Raw genomic sequence first — 17,738 nt, 5'->3', positions numbered from 1 at the left:
TTCGAGCCTCGTCCAGGGGCCTAGGACGTTGTAATTTATCGGTGTAGTATTAGTGCGAATTCTAGCAGGACTGCCTTCTGAATCTGACAGATGTTGATTTTGTCGATTTGAAGATGTTTGAAGTGCCGCCCTAGTGTTTTCAGGATGGCGCCCAGGGTGCTGATTACGACTGGGACGACCTCAGCTGGTTTGTGCCATAGTCACTGAATCTTGAGTTTCAAATCGTGGTATTTAGTGACCTTCTCAAGTTCTTTTTCAATGACTCTGCTGACACCAGGTACTGCTGTGTCAATGATGGTCACTTCATTGTGATGCCTGGTGTATTATGTGCCAAACTTTGTCCGTTTGGATTCGAAAATCCCACAAGATCTTGACCTTCTCAATTTCTGTGACGTCCTCTGGACAATGTTCCCACCAGTTTTTAGCTGTCTTAATGTTGTAATTCTTGCATAAGATCCAGTGAATCGTCTTGGCCACTGAGTTGTGCCTCTGTTTGTACGTTGATTCCCCACGGACCATAAATATCGCGCGAAAAAGCATGTATTTTCACAACCCTCCCCACGGCCAGGTCTCCGAACGAACATTCAAGCAGGTTCTATCGCTCCTTCTCCACCTTATCCCGCATTTTCCCAGAACCTGCTTATATGTACAACGTTTTCAAAAAGCATGCAGCAAAGCAGGATGGTGGGATGGGTCGGGGCTTGAAGCCAGATTTGTTTTCCCACCGTAGGCAGTGACGTAGGGGATTCCAGCGAATCCCAGCCAATGGGAGTGCGGCAGGCTGTGCACGACGTGTGTGCAGCCCCTTTTAAAAAAATTTTGCTCCATAGAGTCCACGTGGACATGGAGCGATGTGGAAACGTTCTAGGGTGATTTACCGTGCACAAAAAAGTCTACGGAACAGCTAAACACCATGCCCACGTGTGCACGAGCGGATGAGACCGTATGGAAACGGGGCTTTAAGTAAATGCCGTTTCCACGTCGCTTCGTTTGACACATGCATGCGCCAACATACCTCCGGTAAAAAAAGTTTTTTTTAAAAAAAATCCCACCCCGTCACAGCACGGCAGCCAATCAGGGCAGAGTGGATCATGGATTAGTGGGGAGAATGTGTGGTCGATGCACATTTCCTCATGGGAAAACTGTGCAGAGGGGAGGGAGAAACCGGGATGGAAAAATGCAGTTTATTTTCAATCTGGATACCATCCAGATAGAATTTCCTAGTGGGGAAGCGACTGTAGTCAGCCTGGGCACTCTTTTTGCAACAGCTGAGTACACGATCTACAGTTTCGCTGGCTTTCTTACTCAATCTTCACTTTGCATCGTCTGAGTTTTTTTCAGTTCTGACCTCGATCATATTTGTTCTAATTGCCTTCTCTTGAGCGGCTAAAATCAGTGATTCGGTTTCCTTTTTCAGAGTTCCAGTTTCTAACCATCGTTAGGTCTTTTCAGTGTCCACCTTGTCCTTGACCTTCTCCGGACATTGGTTGTGCAATGGTTTGTTGGGCCAGCTTTCAGTCCTCATTCTAATCGCATTTTTCTGTACCCCTGCTTGGTTTTCTGGGCTTTCAGTCAATGCCTGTTCTTCACTTCAGTCAATGCCTGTTCTTGACTTTCATTCACATAATCAGCCAGGGTATGTTTCTCCTCCTCCACTGTTTGTTTTACTTGCAGTAACCCTCTGCCACCAGATATCTGGGGAAGGCATAGCTTATCAGTATCACCAGGTGGATGTAAGGCATAGTGCAGTGGTGGCGAACCTATGGCACGGGTGCCAGAAGTGGCACTCAGAGCCCTCTCTGTGGGCACGCGCAAACAGAGTTGCCCCCGCACACATCTAGGCTGGCCTGGGTCGCTAGGCTCAATTATTAGCATTAAGACCTAGTTTTGGGGAAGTAGTGTAGGTAACCCTGTTAAACGCTGTGAAACCCCACTGATTTTCATGCGAAGAACTAAAGCGCAATCCTTTACCTGGGAGTAAGCTCGGTTGCTGGCAATGGGGCTTGCTTCTGAGTAAACCCTCCTAGGGTTGTGATTCACCCATTGGAAGAGTTGCACGGTTGCTTCAAAGCAAAGCCAAGCCACCGACTACCACCAAGCTTACTCCCGAGTAACGCACGCCTCGGAGCCAACCATTTTTTTAAAACTAAAACCTCAGTAATCAGGTTAAATTGCCATGTTGGCGCTTTGCAATAAATAAGTGGGTTTTGGTTTGCAATTTGGGCACTCAGTCTCGAAAAGGTTCGCCATCACTGGCATAGTGCATTGTCATAAGCTTCTTTTATATTCAGTGCATCCAAATCAGGCTGTGTCCAGTTTATGATCCCAGCAGTGTACTTGATGATGGGTAGGGCTCAGGTGTTGATAGCCTTGATGGTATTCCTGCCATTTAATCAAGTTTGTGTGGGAAGGGCCTTCCAATCCCATTGGAGCACTCACAGCCATAGCCAGTGAAGCAATTTAAGTTCCTGTGGACAGAGACAGGGGTTCTACAGAGACAGGGGTTAGAGTTCCAGCTGCTTGCCAGAGCAATGAGGACATCAGTCCACTTTGCTAAACTTGTGGTTGGCGGGGGGGCATATTCCTGCTCTGAGACAGAAAGTGTTGCATCTAACACAGTCTTAGTCACTTACAAGTCCAAAACTGTATTTCGCCAATCGTGCTTAAATCCTTGCTGTGTTAACTTACAGCTATGATGTGATGTGATTGATTTTTATAGATCTAAGAACATTCATTTAGTAGGTGGCTGCCTGCAGAAAGCACTGTCCTTTTGATGTGGGTGAGATTTGTTATGCAGTGCTACGGCTGTTTGGATTGTTTGCTGTTAAATAAAGGTTATGTCTGTTATTTTTGTTTCCTCCGGCCTCTTTTATCTCTTCCCCCCCTCCAAATCATTAGCTGTTAGATTGAGGACAGAGGTGTTTGCATCTGGAGAAAGCAAATTGTTCTGGCTCCTATGTAAACCTCTGGAAAAGACCACTGCCCAAATCTTAGAGAGCTGCTGCTGGTCAGATAAGACCAGTGTTCCACAACTTGACACCTTCTGATTTGTTTCCTGGTGACCACTTCCTTCTTCCCCAAAAGATCAGACCAAGCTTGGCTTTTTTCTGCCACATTGAAGCAGGAAGTACTTCAGAAGAGCCCGTCTTTCTGTTTGGAGGAAGTGCCCTTTCAAAAAAATAACTTCCTCCATCATAGGAGGGTTCTTGGCTAGGGGCCTCCCAACATTGTTTGATTGGTCCTCAGACCAGGTTTTTAAAACTACCTATTTTTAAAAGTCCAGAAGTACAGGAACAGCACTAGGCTATATGGGTCCATGGTGTGACTCAACAAATAACAGCTCATTTTATTTATTTTATATTGACGTGTTTTTGTCTGACAGGTTGTTCCATTCTGCTACTCCGCTTGCTTCCATAGCAAACCTTGTCCAAATTCCACCTTCAGTCTTGGCTACTTCATTTGCACACCTTTGGCTTCAGAAACTAATGCAGTTATATCTTTATATGCCAATAAAGGCTCGGTGCTGCTGCTGGTGAACCAGATTAGCTTGTGCACTCCAACACAGGCCAGCTGGAACACCACTTCACGCAGAAGGCAGTTATAAATGCAGTTATAAAATCTGGTATCTGCATCTTCATCTTCTGTTTTGAGGACCTTGGCTTCCAGAACTCCTGGTGCTGAATGCATAACCTCAGGGGCATCAGGCCATTTCTGCCGGCCACGCTGGGGGTTGGGTCGGCGTACATGATGCCAATCAACCCCCCCCCCCGGGACCATTCACACAAACGGTCCTGGTAACGAAAGGGAAGATGGCGCCACAGAGCACCGTCGTCCGATCGACCTACCTGCTCTGCGACCGTCCGGCACGTCACCGAGGCCAGGGGACACACACACCCTGCCCTGCGCGACCGCTCCGGAGTCGCAGGGCAGGGGGGGCATGTCCCCAGGCCTCGGCGTCGCGCCAGACGGTCGCAGAGAAGGTAGGTCAATCAGGCAAAGGGGGGAGGGATGGCGCCTTCCAGCCGCTGCCGTTCGCACGGCAGCGGCTGGAAGCTGCCGTTTTCCAAAAACCTCGCTCGGGGAGCGAGGTGGGAAAATGGCGGCTTCGCGCCGCTGGGGAGGAGCGAGGGCAGCGCGGCTGCAAAGCAGCTGCGCCCCCCATGTGAACAGCTCCAGGGCTCTGTATTTGGCCCGTGCGGAAAGGGCCTCAGAGTCAGCTCCAGGACCATCTGCCAAGTAATATTCAAGATCTAATAAAACATTGCTCTGACCCAGATGGCCCAGGCAAGCCTGATCCCATCAGATCTTGGAATCTAAGCAGGTTTGACATTGGTTACAGTTTGTAAAGGAGACTATCAAGGAAGTTCAGGAATGCTGTGCAGAGGCATGTAGTAGCAAGGCACTTGTGACCATCTCTTGCCCTGAAAACCCTACAGAGGTGCCTTTCCATCACCAATAAATCAACCTCAAGCCTCCAAATCTATTCAGACTTCCAATGACCTTGGGATCCTTTCCTTTCAGGGGTGGTGATGGATCTCTCATCCCTCTTCCATTCAGCATTCTTTCTGTCCCTCTTCAACCCACTATCAATTTCACTGTAACAGACAATACCCCCCCCCCCCCCGCAAAAAAGACATCCCAAATAAGCTTTGTTCATGACCTTTCTAGTCAGGATGCCAGTGCTGAGTTTGTAACAGAGAAGAAGCTTTCTGACACAACAATTGCTGATGCAAAGAACCTGCTTTTCCCCATTCAGTTTACCTCACACAAGGATTGCGTGCTTTTTTAATCTCTTGTCGACTTCATAATTCGAGAGATTATGTTCCAGCTCTTATGACTAGTAGTAGCCTCTGGAATGAGGTTGCTCACCGGAACGTTTTCATTTCCCCATGTGCTTCTATCACCCATCAGGTCCGATCTCTGACCACAACACCTCTCAACCTTTAGTTACCATAAAAACAGTATTCAGTCCTAGATTACTATACAGTGGGTGTAAGCAAAGATATACCCTGTTTCCCCGAAAATAAGACATCCCCTGAAAATAAGACGTAGTAGAGGTTTTGCTGAAGTGCTAAATATAAAGCATCCCCCAAAAGTAAGATGTAGCAAAGTTTTTGTTTGGAAGCATGCCCGCCGAGCAGAACAATAAGACATCCCCTAGAAAAATAAGACATCCCCTGAAAATAAGACGTAGCGCATCTTGGGGAGCAAAAATTAATATAAGACACTGTCTTATATTCGGGGAAACATGGTAACACGTGTGCTAATTCATGTCTTTTTAATATTAACAAAAAGCATCCATATAAACATCTCTAGTGCAAATCCTAGAAGTCCATGTGTTATACATACGTATTATTTGTTATACATACGGTACATATTATGAATCCATAAATTAGACCAACAAGCAGGACCCCAAGAAACAACACCAAACTTCACTTTCCAAGTCAGGTTCACAAAAACGTAGTAACAGGTTCATACATTCTCAGGCTGTTTCTGCATGGGCGGAAAACACCACCCTAGGGACAGTAAAAACACCGTCCCTGGGGCGCTGTTTGCACAGCTGGTGCTCGCCCCCCCCCCCCCAAGCAGCATGAAGGTGGGCTTTTCAAAAGCAGCGTTTTTGCACCAGCGTGGTACAAAAGCACCTCGTGCTGAGGTGCCGCATTTTACTTTCCTTGGCCCCCCTCCTGTTTCAGCTCATTTCGCCTTCTGGCGCAGCTCTGGATGACTGGAGGGACACGCCCACGCTGCCTTTTGACCCCCAGAGGTCGGAGGGCAGTGCGGGCGTGTCCTTCCAGCCTTACAGAGCTGCACAGGGAGGAGAGGTAGGTGAATGGGACGACCCGCAGGCGGGTCGTGCAAACGGTCTTGGGCGTCCACCGGCATGAATTATGAGCCATGGGTGGGGAGCCATTTCTGCCGCCGTGCAGAAACGGCCATAAAGTTCCAGGTTCACACATATAGAGAGGTATATCCCCAGTGATTTCTTGTTTTGTGGATGGTAAATTCCACTTCATCAGTAAAATTAAGGTATACTGTATTGTCCTCAGCTATGTAGGAACGTTATCTTCATAACAGCTTATTTTATTAAGATAACTAAAACAATGAGATGTGTCTCACAGCTGTGGGGCAACAAAAGATTCACAATTTCAACTGGTGCAACGTAACGATATAACAATGAAATAAACGCCTGTAGGAACTTCACCTCCTCTTTCTAGTAAGCTTCAGTTTAGTGCATTAACAGGTCATAAGCTCGTAGTAGCATGTGTATATTCGACATACAATACAATTGCAATATTATAAACCACATACTCTAATATTGAGAACCGTAGCCTTCCGCTACAACCATAGCAATAAAGTATCCGTTCAGTTACGTCGTGTCATCAGTTCTTTGTAGATTTGGTTTCACTTTCCTATGCCGATACAATAGTCTCCTGGTTCGGTCTCTGAAGATTCCAAAATTCAAGCAACTCCGTAAACCAAATCTACAAAGAATGGATGGCACGACGTAATTGAACGGATATTTTATTGCTACGGTTGTAGTGGAAGGCTACGGTTCTCAATATTAGAGTATGTGGTTTATAATATTGTAATTGTATTGTATGTCGAATATACACATGCACTTTATGATTTAATACACTAAACTGAGCACTGAAAGGTGGTGGGGGCAACAGAAGAAGCCACACCAATGCTTAGCAGCACTACAGATGTTTATATGGATGCTTTTCATTAATATTCAATATACGTGAGTTAGCACACACATGTTATATCTCTACTTAAGAAGCCACTGTATAGTGGTTTGGTGGTTTGTCCCTTGATATATCGGTTCTTTGCTACACTTATAGTTCTGTTTTTGTTTTTTAGTTGAATCCTAGATTGACAGGGTTCTTTGGATCAGCTCTGCTCTGGTGTCCACGTTTCACGATATTCATTTGAAGCAATGTGGAAGGCTATTGTTCCTCTGTGTATTGAAGATAAACCTTATTTTAAGGATTTATCTCCTAGTACGGGGCATCTTCAATGGCGCATCCAGTCACTTGAGACTAGCACAGTGGTTCTCAACCTTCCTAGTGCCGCGATCCTTTAATACAGTTCCTCATGTTGTGGTGACCCCCAACCTTAACATTTATCCATTTTACAGATGGAGAACACTGATGCAGAGAGTCTTAGGCAGTGGTTCTCAACCTTCCTAATGCCGCGACCCCTTAATACAGTTCCTCATGTTGTGGTGACCCCCCAACCTTTAACACATTTTATCCATATTTTACAGATGGAGAACACTGATGCAGAGAGTCTCAGGGCAGTGGTTCTCAACCTTCCTAATGCTACCCCTTCTTAATGGTAGTTCCTCAAGTGTTGTCTTGGGTGGACTCCCCTAACCTCTAACATTTATCCATCTTTACAGACGGAGAACACCTGGATGCAGAGAGAGTCTTAGGGCAGTGGTTCTCAACCTTCCTAATGCTGCAAACTCCTTTTAATATAGTTCCTCATGTTGTGGGTGGACCCCCAACCCTAACATTTATCCATTTTACAGATGGAGAACACTGATGCAGAGAGTCTTAGGCAGTGGTTCTCAACCTTCCTAATGCCGCGACCCTTTTAATACAGGTTCCCTCATGCGTGTTGTGGGTGGACTCCCTAACCCTAACATTTCATTTATCCATTTTACTAGATGGAGAACACCTGGATGCAGAGAGTTCAGGCCTCAACCTCCTACACCCTCAATATAGTTCCCTCATGTTCTGGTTCCAACCCCAACATTTATCCGATTTCTACAGATGGAGAACACTGATGCAGAGTCTTTGTGCAGTGGTTCCCCTAACCCTTCCTACTGCTAAGCACTTTTAATATAGTTCTCATGTCTCCGCACCTCCAACTCCTAACATTGATCCATTTTTACAGATGGAGAACACTGATGCAGAGAGTTTAGGCAGTGGTTCTCAACCTTCCTAATTCTTAACATAAGCCCCTCGCCGTAAGTGACCCCCAACCCTAACATTTATCCATTTTACAGATGGAGAACACTGATGCAGAGAGTCTTAGGCAACTCCCAAAGGGGTCGTGACCCACAGGTTGAGAACCACTGGATTAGCATCTGCCCCGTCTACTGACCCATGGCTTAGTGGAAGAGCCTGTGCTTGGTGGGAAAAGGCCCCAGATTCAGTCCAGGTAATAGTGGCAGGCAATAGGTGACGTGAAAAACCTATGCTTGAGACCAAGTAGAGAGTACTGCACTTAGTGGATCCGGGGTATCATTCATTGTAAGGCAGTTCATATAGGATTACCGTACTGGCTTTCAAAATAAATGGAGATTACCAAGCATGAATAAAGCGAAGGCTTCCTAGATTCCCTAAGTATCTTTGGAAGCAGCAGCAGGGGGTAAAGATGTCCGTGTTGTATAAAAGAATCTCTCATCCCCCCCTCTTCTTTCTCATTTAATAGGGTATCTGCAATAAAGCCCCTTCTAAAAATAAGTTGAGTGCACAATAGAAGCTGTTCTGAAGAAGCCCCCTCCCTCCCTCCCTCCCACCCACCCCCCCAATTCCACACCCTCCCCATTTCCCGTTCCCTGTAATGACCCTGCAGACACTAAATGTCATTTGAGTGCATTAAGCAGCAAACTCTCTGGTGACATCGCAATTACAGTTCTGAAATAGATTTGGTGTGTCACGGAAGATAAGGGTTTTGAAAGTTTCTGTTGTGATTATAGCTTGTAAGTCCCACAAATAACAGGCTTCAAAATAAGAGGCTGCCAACAGGGCCATTGTGGCTTTCTCTCAGTGATGGCACGTAAATTGCTATTAATGTCCTGAGTGTACTTGAATATGCCAGTCTCCGGGCGGCGGAGGTGGCTCAGTGTCTCTCTTTACGCGGCTTGTCATTGTTGGGACTGATAATCTGCGGTAATTGCTGCCTCTTGCTGTGGTCAGGAACGTGGAAGAGCAGGAGAGCTCGGAGAGAACATCTTCTGGAGAGGCGGTGAAACAAGGAGTGTGTGCGTGGAGCGACGTATGAGTGCCCGGGGGCTCACGTTGCAGAGGTGGCTTGCAAACCATATTATCAGCCCTACTTGTCTGGGCTATATGCATGGGCGGTTTAAAATTTAGTGTGGGAATACTTGATCTTTGAGTAATTCTTTTTGTGTACGGGGGACATTCAGGGCCAAATAGCAAGGGTGTTCGGATCTAGGCCTTGGAGCAGGGGTGGGAGGGCGTTAGCTCTTCCATTCCAGAGCCAGCATGGTGTAGTGGTTAAGAGCAGGTGCGCTCTAATCTGGAGAACCGGTCTTGATTCCCTGCTCTGCCACTTGAGCTGTGGAGGCTTATCTGGTGAACCAGATTAGCTTGTGCACTCCAACACATGCTAATCACATGGAGCAACACATGCTAATCACATTTTTGGAGTTCTCTCAGCCCCACCCACCTCACAGGGTGTTTGTTGCTGGGAGGGAGGAGGGAAAAGAGATTGTAAGCCTCTTTGAGTCTCCTTGCAGGAGAGAAAGTGAGGATATACATCCAAACTCCTGCTCCTCCTCTTCCTCTTCTTCTCCTTTTCCTCCTCCTCCTTCTTCTTCTTCTTCTTCTTCTTCTTCTTCTTCTTCTTCTTCTTCTTCTTCTTCTTCTTCTTCTTCTTCTTCTTCTTCTTCTTCTTCTTCTTCTTCTTCTTCTTCATGTTTTGGATCAGAAATGCTCCCTACTTCCCATGCTGGGATACATCGTCTGCCATCTTTTCCAACTAAGGCTCAAAGCGGCCCCAAGGGAGGAAGGTGGATCAGTTCTTCTGATAGGGGAAAAGGTCAGGTTGAAAAGCTGTTGCCCCAGTTCGTACTGGTCTTGCACAGCTACATTTTTGCAGTTCAGTTATACATGTGAGGATGCAAACATGGACTTCCAGGATCATAGATAGTTTGGCCGTTGGAAAGCAGAAATATTGGTCACTCACGCATACACAGGCCTTGGTTGTGGATTGGCACCCCAACCAACTAATTTTTTTCAGTTAGCCAACTAAGTTATTAATTGACGTTACAAGCCCATACTTGGGAAATTTGACACCCAGGCCAGGACTTAGAATTTTTACCTTCTATTCAGTGCACTTTTACCTTTGTGCTTAAATGTGATGAAAAATACCCCAGGGCTGGCTTTTCTTTGCAGGTTTCTTTTTAAAAACAAGCAGAAGTTTATGTTTCAGTATCAAATAACTGAAGCTGATAGCAGTCAGCTGACATAAATGTATCCGTTCTACTTTTAGCCCCAGTTCATTTTTTATAATATTAATGTGTCTTGAATTTGTTAGCTTTCTGGAGCCATTTTTGATGCTGGTATGTTATTTTAAGCCATAGGCCTAGGACTAGGGCAGTGCTGGCAAACCTGTGGCACGGGTGCCAGAGGTGGCACTCAGAGCCCTCTCTATGGGCACGCGTAAACAGAGTGCCCCCCATACACATCTAGGCTGGCCTGGGCTGCTGGGCTCGATTATTAGCATTAAACCTAAGACCCAGTTTTGAGGAAGCAGTGTAGGTAACCCTGTTAAGCTCTGTTAAATCCCACTGATTTTCATGCGAAGAACTAAAGCGCGATCCTTTACCTGGGAGTAAGCTCAGTTGCTGGCAATGGGGCTTGCTTCTGAGAAAACGCTCCTAGGGTCGTGATTCACCCATTGGAAGAGTTGCACGGTTGCTTCAAAGCAAAGCCGCCGACTACCACCAAGCCTACTCCTGAGTAACACACACCTCAGAGCCCACCCAAAATCCACTTATTTATCGCAAAGTGCCAACACAGCAATTTAACCTGAATACTGAGGTTTTAGTTTAGAAAAATTCAGTATTCAGGTTAAATTACCGTGTTGGCACTTTGCGATAAATAAGTGGGTTTTGGGTTGCAATTTGGGCACTCGGTCTCGAAAAGGTTCTCCATCACTGGCCTAGGGCATGTTTCCAAAGGCATATGATACAGCAACCATGCTGAAGCTAAGGAAGTCTGGTCAGTGGGAGATTTCCTGGGAACTCCGCCTCTTTGAGTTTCATAATGAAAGGCAGGGTGCAAACAACAGCTAAATTAAATCCCACTAATGACTCTTGAAGATGACATGGAATTTTTTCCAACCCACACAGAGTTGTAGCTTCATCAAATACAGACTGAGTTGATCGTGCGACTAGACATGTGAAATTTCCAGAAATTTTAAAGCCACAACAGGAGGGGGGGGGGGTTTGGCGGGAGTAGATAAAGAAATTTGGGGGGAAATTGAAATGTGTCCAATACATGTATGCAATTGAAGAAGAGTTTGCATTTATACCCCCCTTCCAGTGGTGGGATCCAAAAATTTTAATAACAGGTTCCGATGGTGGTGGGATTCAAACAGTGGTGCCGTCGCACACACGCACCTCCAGTCCCTATTGGGCAGGGAGATTGCTTTAGTAACCCCTTCTCGGCACTCAGAAAAAATTAGTAACCACTTCTAGAGAAGTGGTGAGAACTGGTTGGATCCCACCTCTGCCCCCTTTCTCTTCTGTAAGCAGACTCAAAGGGGCTTATAATCTCCTTTCCCTCCCCCCTCCCCCCACAACAAATACCCAGTGAGGTAGGTGGGGCTGAAAGGTGGCATGTGTTGGAGTGCACAAGCTAATCTAGTTCACCAGATAAGCTTCCACAGCTAAGTAGCAGAGCAGGGAATCAAACCTGGTTCTCCAGATTAGAATGCACCTGCTCTTAACCATTACACCACAAGAGCCAGCATGTATGATGGTTAAGAGTTGGACTAGGACCTGGGAAATTCAGTTTTGATTTCCCGCTCGTGCCATAGCACACTCATATTTCATTTTTGCCATCTGAGAGGCAGAAAAAATGAAGGCTGGAGTTTTTAAAAATCCATAGTAAACAAAAGAAAGTATATTAGGACAGAAACTCTAAATAGAGTCTGAATAGGTAGAACTACCAGCACATTTGGATATTGAACTCTGCTTTATAACACTGAAAATGCTGTAGTCTTAATAGTGTGATATCGTCAGTCAAATGATGGCGTGTTAATTGTTTCCAAAATTATTTTCATTTGAACAAAATAAACAGTTCTATCCAAAGCAGGGGGACTGAATCCACCTGTGAGAGGGGGTATTTGTCCTGGTGGAGGGGTTCCTCCAAGCCAGCGATTCCCAACCAGGGTTCCGTGGTACCCTGGGGTGCCGTGAGCATGTCCCAGGGGTAACGTGGCAATGCTACAGGCCCCCTTCACTTTTGCGGTGTCTCCCACCGGCACCAGCAAGGATATGGAGCTGGCCCAGGGGGCAGGGCCTGCCACAAGGTTACCAGACACTTCCCACCCGCCCCCATCCCCATTCTTCCCTTCACCGTGGGAGTGGAAGGTGGGGGGTGGCAAGCAGGGAAACTGGGAGGGGAAGGTGGGGGGAGGATGACAGGGGTACCGTGAGATATGAAGAGTGAGGTCAAGGGTACTGTGACGTCGAAAAGGTTGGAAAACACTGCTCCAAGCCATTCCCCGGTTATGCCAGCGACTGCAGTTTTAGACTTAGGCCCACCTAAAACGTGGTATATTAAGCCCAATGGGGGCTTCTTGGTAGTGGGGAGGCTCATTCGCTTTTCAAGTCTCCCCACACTGCCGGGGAGCCTTTGTGATAGCTAATTAAATTTTGGGGTTGGGTTTACATTCCCGCTTTTTGGTGTAAACATATACAACATTTTCCATCCTCCCTTAAATTTCCCAGTTTTTCCATTGGAAAAATTGACAAGACCTCAGCTTTTTCATGCTGCCAGTTTGGAATAAGTGAAATGCTTTGTAAGACAAAGATTTTTTCACTCAGTGACAGGAAATACTTTATAGGAGGGGATTTTTTTTAGCATTCTCCCAGTTTTTCCTTTGGAAAAATGTTAAGATTTTTTCATGCTAGACTTTTTAGAGTTTGGAAAAAACCTCCCCTTCAAGAACATTTTACTTATTCTAAAACAGAAAATGTTTTCACAGGACTGGTCGTGGTGGGTTTTCTGGTCTGTGTATTTTCACAGGAGTCGTCGTCGTTTTTTAAGTGCTGCGCTGTATTTTCCAATTCTTCTATTGAAGTTTGAGACAAAGTCCCCAGCAAAGAAATAAAAACCCTAATTTTTCTGTTCTACCTCCCTTGTTCCCTGCCTTCACGTCTTTACTTGCTGACAATACATACTGCAGTTGTTAGCATGGATTTTCCTTCAGTGGTGGGTCATATCTGCAAGGCTTTACTGAACAAGTGCCATTGAGTGACTAAAAAAAAACCCCATCCTGATTTGTGTTACATTTGTGTGGACCCACTAAGCATCCACCCCCGTGGCAAGGGATTCTGGAGTGTTCTCAGTTACAATGCTGTCTTTCTGCTGGCTAGTCCAATGACTTTTGTAGGCATAAAGTCTGTCAAAGGGGGAGCCTTCCTGGTTTGTGACTGAGGTCGTTTCCGCACGGTCCAAACATCCCGGGATGGGCAAGTGAAATATCCCGGTTTGTTTTTTTGTTTTGTTTTTTAAAGAAATATCTTTATTGGTTATGAAACAGAAATACAAAATTAAAAAGAGAGAAAGAAAATATAACAGGCATTTCATGTCATTTACATATTCAACATTCTCCCAATTATCATATTGCCTGAGTCTTTACATGCAGTCAAATAAGTAAATTAATATTCCTATACTTTCTCTCTAATAGGTAGTTACCTAATTGTAGACATGACTTCTCTCACTACCCTTCAGAAGTAATAAATACCCCAGTTTGTGAGAGCTTTCCACACAGTTCCCAGTGCTAAAGTGGGCCTGCCCCGTGATATTTCCCTTACCCCAGGGTTTTCAAAATCGCCAAATTGGTGATTCTTTTCAAATACCTCGGGGTGACTCCATTGCCATGCAAACGCCATGGGAGCAGAACCGGTTTATTTTTCCTGGCTCAAAACAACAGCCAACCAGAACGCCAGACCTTGCGCATGCAGGGATATACTTGTGGTGTAAATACAAAAGATCCAGACTCGTACGGAACAAACCAGAATATTACCTCCCAGTCCTGATTCAGCTCCTAGAAAGAAATGGGCAGCTGTTCGGAGGGAGAACCCAGGATAAAATAGAACCAGGTTTTTAAAAAAATGGTGGGACACAGGTATAATTTTGCCAGGGGGAAACGACCTGAAAGAATCTTTCGTGTCCTTTATCCCCCTCCCCCCAAAAAAAACTTGTAAGTGGAGAGAGAGATTATGTGTGTGTGAAGAAGCAGAATCATCAGGTTTCTATGCTAGAATTGCACTTTCAGAGGACACCCAGAGATGTATTTGTAATTTTTGTTCTATGTCACAGTTTTTGCTGTATAATCAAAAAGGGGCAAATTATATCTTGATGTTTAGGTACTAAGTAGGAAGGCTATTTCTCTGCTGCAGTGGGAGATCTCCTTCTCCCCACCAGCTCTGCCCTCTGCTGTTTAGCTAGTGGTAGAGGTAAAATGCTGGGAGAAATTGAGGGATAGGTGTCATACTGAGGTCATGACATCACTTCCTGCATGACCAGAAGTGATGTCATTGCATTGTACAACACTCTTGTGTTTGCTCAAACCTCTGTGGTTAAAACGTATGATTCGTTCTTGACATGATGTCAGCGCTTCCCCAGCAACATAATGATTCCAGCGAAGACCACCCCCTCCAACTATAAATCTCCCACCAGCAATTCTAGCTCTGAGAAGTGCATGATTTTGCATTTCTGATACGGTCCATTTGGTCATCCTTTGCATATATTTTTTTCATAAGTGTTCAAATTCTAGGTACAGAGGCTTGAATCCAGAACAAGGACTTTCATTTACGAAGTATGACTTGATCACCAGCCCCAAATCCCCCACCAATCCTATTCATGGGGCCCTGGGGGGAATTTTGGATTGCCATAGGAGATAAAAGATGGAAATTGCATTTAGAGGCAGAAATACTGCTCTGGATCTGAGCCATTGTGGTGTAGTAGTTAAGAGCAGGTGCACTCTAATCTGGAGAACTGGGTTTGATTCCCCACTCTGCCACTTGAGCTGTGGAGGCTTATCTGTAGAACCAGATTAGGTCGTGCACCCCAACACACGCCAGCTGGGTGACCTTGGCCCAGTCACAGTTCTTTGAGCTCTCTCGGCTCCACCCACCTCACATGGAGTTTGTTATGTGAGGAGGGGAAGGGAAAGGAGATTGTAAGCCCCTTTGAGTCTCCTTCAGGAGAGAAATCCATACTCCTCTTCTTCTCCTTTTCTGTCTCTGCATGTTCCCTGATCATTTCTTTATTTGTATCCAACTTTCCAAGTTTAAGGCATTAAGTCTCTTTCTGGGAAATGGACAAGAGTTTATGTTGTATTAAAATTAGCTTCCGAAGGTGCTTCCTGATTCCCACATTTGAATGTGCTTCTAGCGTAACTCTGCTAACCCAGACATCACAAACAAGTGGATGAGGAAGAGCCCCTTCTGGAAAGCTTTGGGGCTCAAGCCCCTCGCTGTGAATGTGACTGACACATTTCTCTTTCATTCCCTCCTAGGCTAATGGAGGTTGGCAAGATGCTACGACTCCTTCGTCAGTGACTTCCCCCACAGAAGGCCCTGGCAGCGTTCACTCCGATACCTCCAACTGAGCTCCCAGCAATTCAGCATTCCTTTCTTCCCCCCCACACCGCAGCCAGGCGGAGGTGGGGGCTGAGAAGGGAGGGGTTTTCTCTCCTGCTGTTGAAGCCATCGGGCTGGATCCAGAACCGGTTGGCGAACACAAGAATCTCCTTCTCTTCTCTCTGTTGGGATGCTTTTTTTCAGCCAATCTGGACTCTTCTTTATACTCTCTTCCCTTCCTTTTCTGGGTAGAAGCCACCTTTCACCGCCACCATCGAAACAAAACAAACACTTCTCAAAAGTCTTCGTTCATTTTCATGAATTTTGATTTTTCTCTTGAGGAGCCAGTCTTTACGTTGCTGCAGTCTACCGGGCACCCGCCTCCTCCTGTTTCTCTGGTGTTCTCACTACCTCTTTGCAAGAGTCAACTAAGCCCTCTCCTTGGCCGACAAGTCCACCTCCTCCTCTTAAGGACAACATTTCTGTTCCTCAGAAATCTTGAACTCTTGTGAGATGCCTCCAAGATGTACTCTGTTACAGGCTGAATAAATGCAGTCCTGGGTCTGTAAAGTATGTCCACAACACGCCTGTCCCTCTTCTCCAGTTGTCGAGAGGATCAGGAAAATACTAGCAGATATACCCCCTTGCCATCCTGGCCTTGCATCAAGCCCTTAGTCCCATCTTCCGCCACATCTCACAGCTGCTAAGCCACAGTTCCCCACCTGCTCTATGTTGTCATCCCGCGCACTAGTATCATAATTTGGCCTGTGGGTACTTTTGCACCTAGGAAGTGTGCATCTGGTACTTAGACTAAAATAATATGAATTCCATAAATTTGGATAGTGGGCTTCCTGTGCATAATTTATTATTTTTCTGGTATCCATGTCTTTAAAGAGTTTGGGGAAATGCTTGGAATCATTTGGAAACTTTTTTGAGGTTGAACCATAAAAAGGAAAGCTGGCAAGATTTTTTTTGGGGGGGGGGGGGGGAAACTTCATGAGGGACCAAGGGATTGAAAGACGCAAGGAATCGAGATGCCCACTGCCTCACAGTCAGATTTGCAAACCTCCCCATAGCATTGCTGATGCGTTTCCAGGGGGTTGTGCCCGATCATGAGAAATTTAGTGTTTTTTAAAATACGAAAGAAGAGATCTCAGGTTGCCATATTCCGGACAAGGTATCTAGTCCTGGTCTTGTACCATGAATCTTCAGAGAGGGCAAGATGCAGCATTGATTACAGTTCTGCCTACCAATGTTTATTGCATCAGCAAGGAGGGAAAAAACAGAGTCTAGCTTCTAAAAAAATGAAGGACAGCGAAGAGCAGTAACGCATAGGCATTTTACCACAGGGGTTCAAGTAATAAGGGATTGGGCTTGTCTGGTTTTGCACACTGCTGACCAATTTCTATATAGATCCTCACCTTTTTGAAGAAATCTAATTTTTTTTATCCTGAAAAAGAAAATTGAAGTCTTGACCTATCATTTTGGGGAAGAGCTACACTGGCCAGGTTTCTTCCAATTCCCTCTCCACCCCCACCCCTCGCAAAGTGTTAATAAGAAACAGTTGAGGAGAATAGTTTTGGCTTGTATACACTCTTTAGATTTAAAGGAAAGATTTTTTTTTTGACCATTGGAAATGAATACTGAAACACGCTCGCCTAGTGCATAGGTGTCAAACTCACGGCCCTCCAGATGTTATGGACTACAGTGTGCTGCCAGGGGATGATGGGGACTGTAGTCCATAACATCTGGAGGGCCGTGAGTTTGACACCTATGGCACAGTGGATTAAATTATTGCTTGTTTCCAGAGGCAGCCCCTCCCCCCACTACCAAAAACAAACGATGAGGTGGCTGCCTGGGTCAGCGGTTTCTTCACATTATTAAGAAGGGCAACGTGGGAGTTCACGAGGGCTGCACAAGGCATATTCACAGCAGATTTTACCTCAGGCTGACTAACAGGTGAAGGGAAGCCATTTAGATTTTCTCCCTCAGCCACCCAAACCTCTAGACTTAGACTAAAGCAGATGTGTCCAAGGAGTTCTGTGCCACTTCTGGAGGGACGCAAACCAAGCCCAATTGTGGGCTATGTTACGGTCTATTAAGTTAAGGTACAAGTAGCTGCTCAAAGACGTAAGGCTGCTCAATAATCACACTCAAG

At 45.7% G+C, this 17,738-nt stretch overlaps 1 protein-coding gene across 7 annotated transcripts in view; it reads left to right on the top strand.

Annotated features, from left to right (window-relative positions):
• PBX1 (PBX homeobox 1) overlaps window positions 1-17,235 on the top strand; it is a 281,890-nt gene extending 264,655 nt beyond the window's left edge. For all 7 annotated transcript variants that reach the window (XM_048498532.1, XM_048498537.1, XM_048498530.1 and 4 more), the window contains one exon: window positions 15,517-17,235. In XM_048498532.1, coding sequence (XP_048354489.1) covers window positions 15,517-15,609 — 93 coding nt within the window. In that variant the 3' untranslated portion in view covers window positions 15,610-17,235. The remainder of the gene's footprint in view (window positions 1-15,516) is intronic.
• The last annotated feature ends 503 nt before the right edge of the window (window positions 17,236-17,738 follow it).

Source organism: Sphaerodactylus townsendi, linkage group LG05, assembly GCF_021028975.2.
Source record: "Sphaerodactylus townsendi isolate TG3544 linkage group LG05, MPM_Stown_v2.3, whole genome shotgun sequence".
NCBI classification, from domain to species: Eukaryota; Metazoa; Chordata; class Lepidosauria; order Squamata; family Sphaerodactylidae; genus Sphaerodactylus; species Sphaerodactylus townsendi.
The sequence above is the reverse complement of the archived record's forward strand: the minus strand, read 5'-3'. Positions and strand labels throughout refer to the sequence as shown.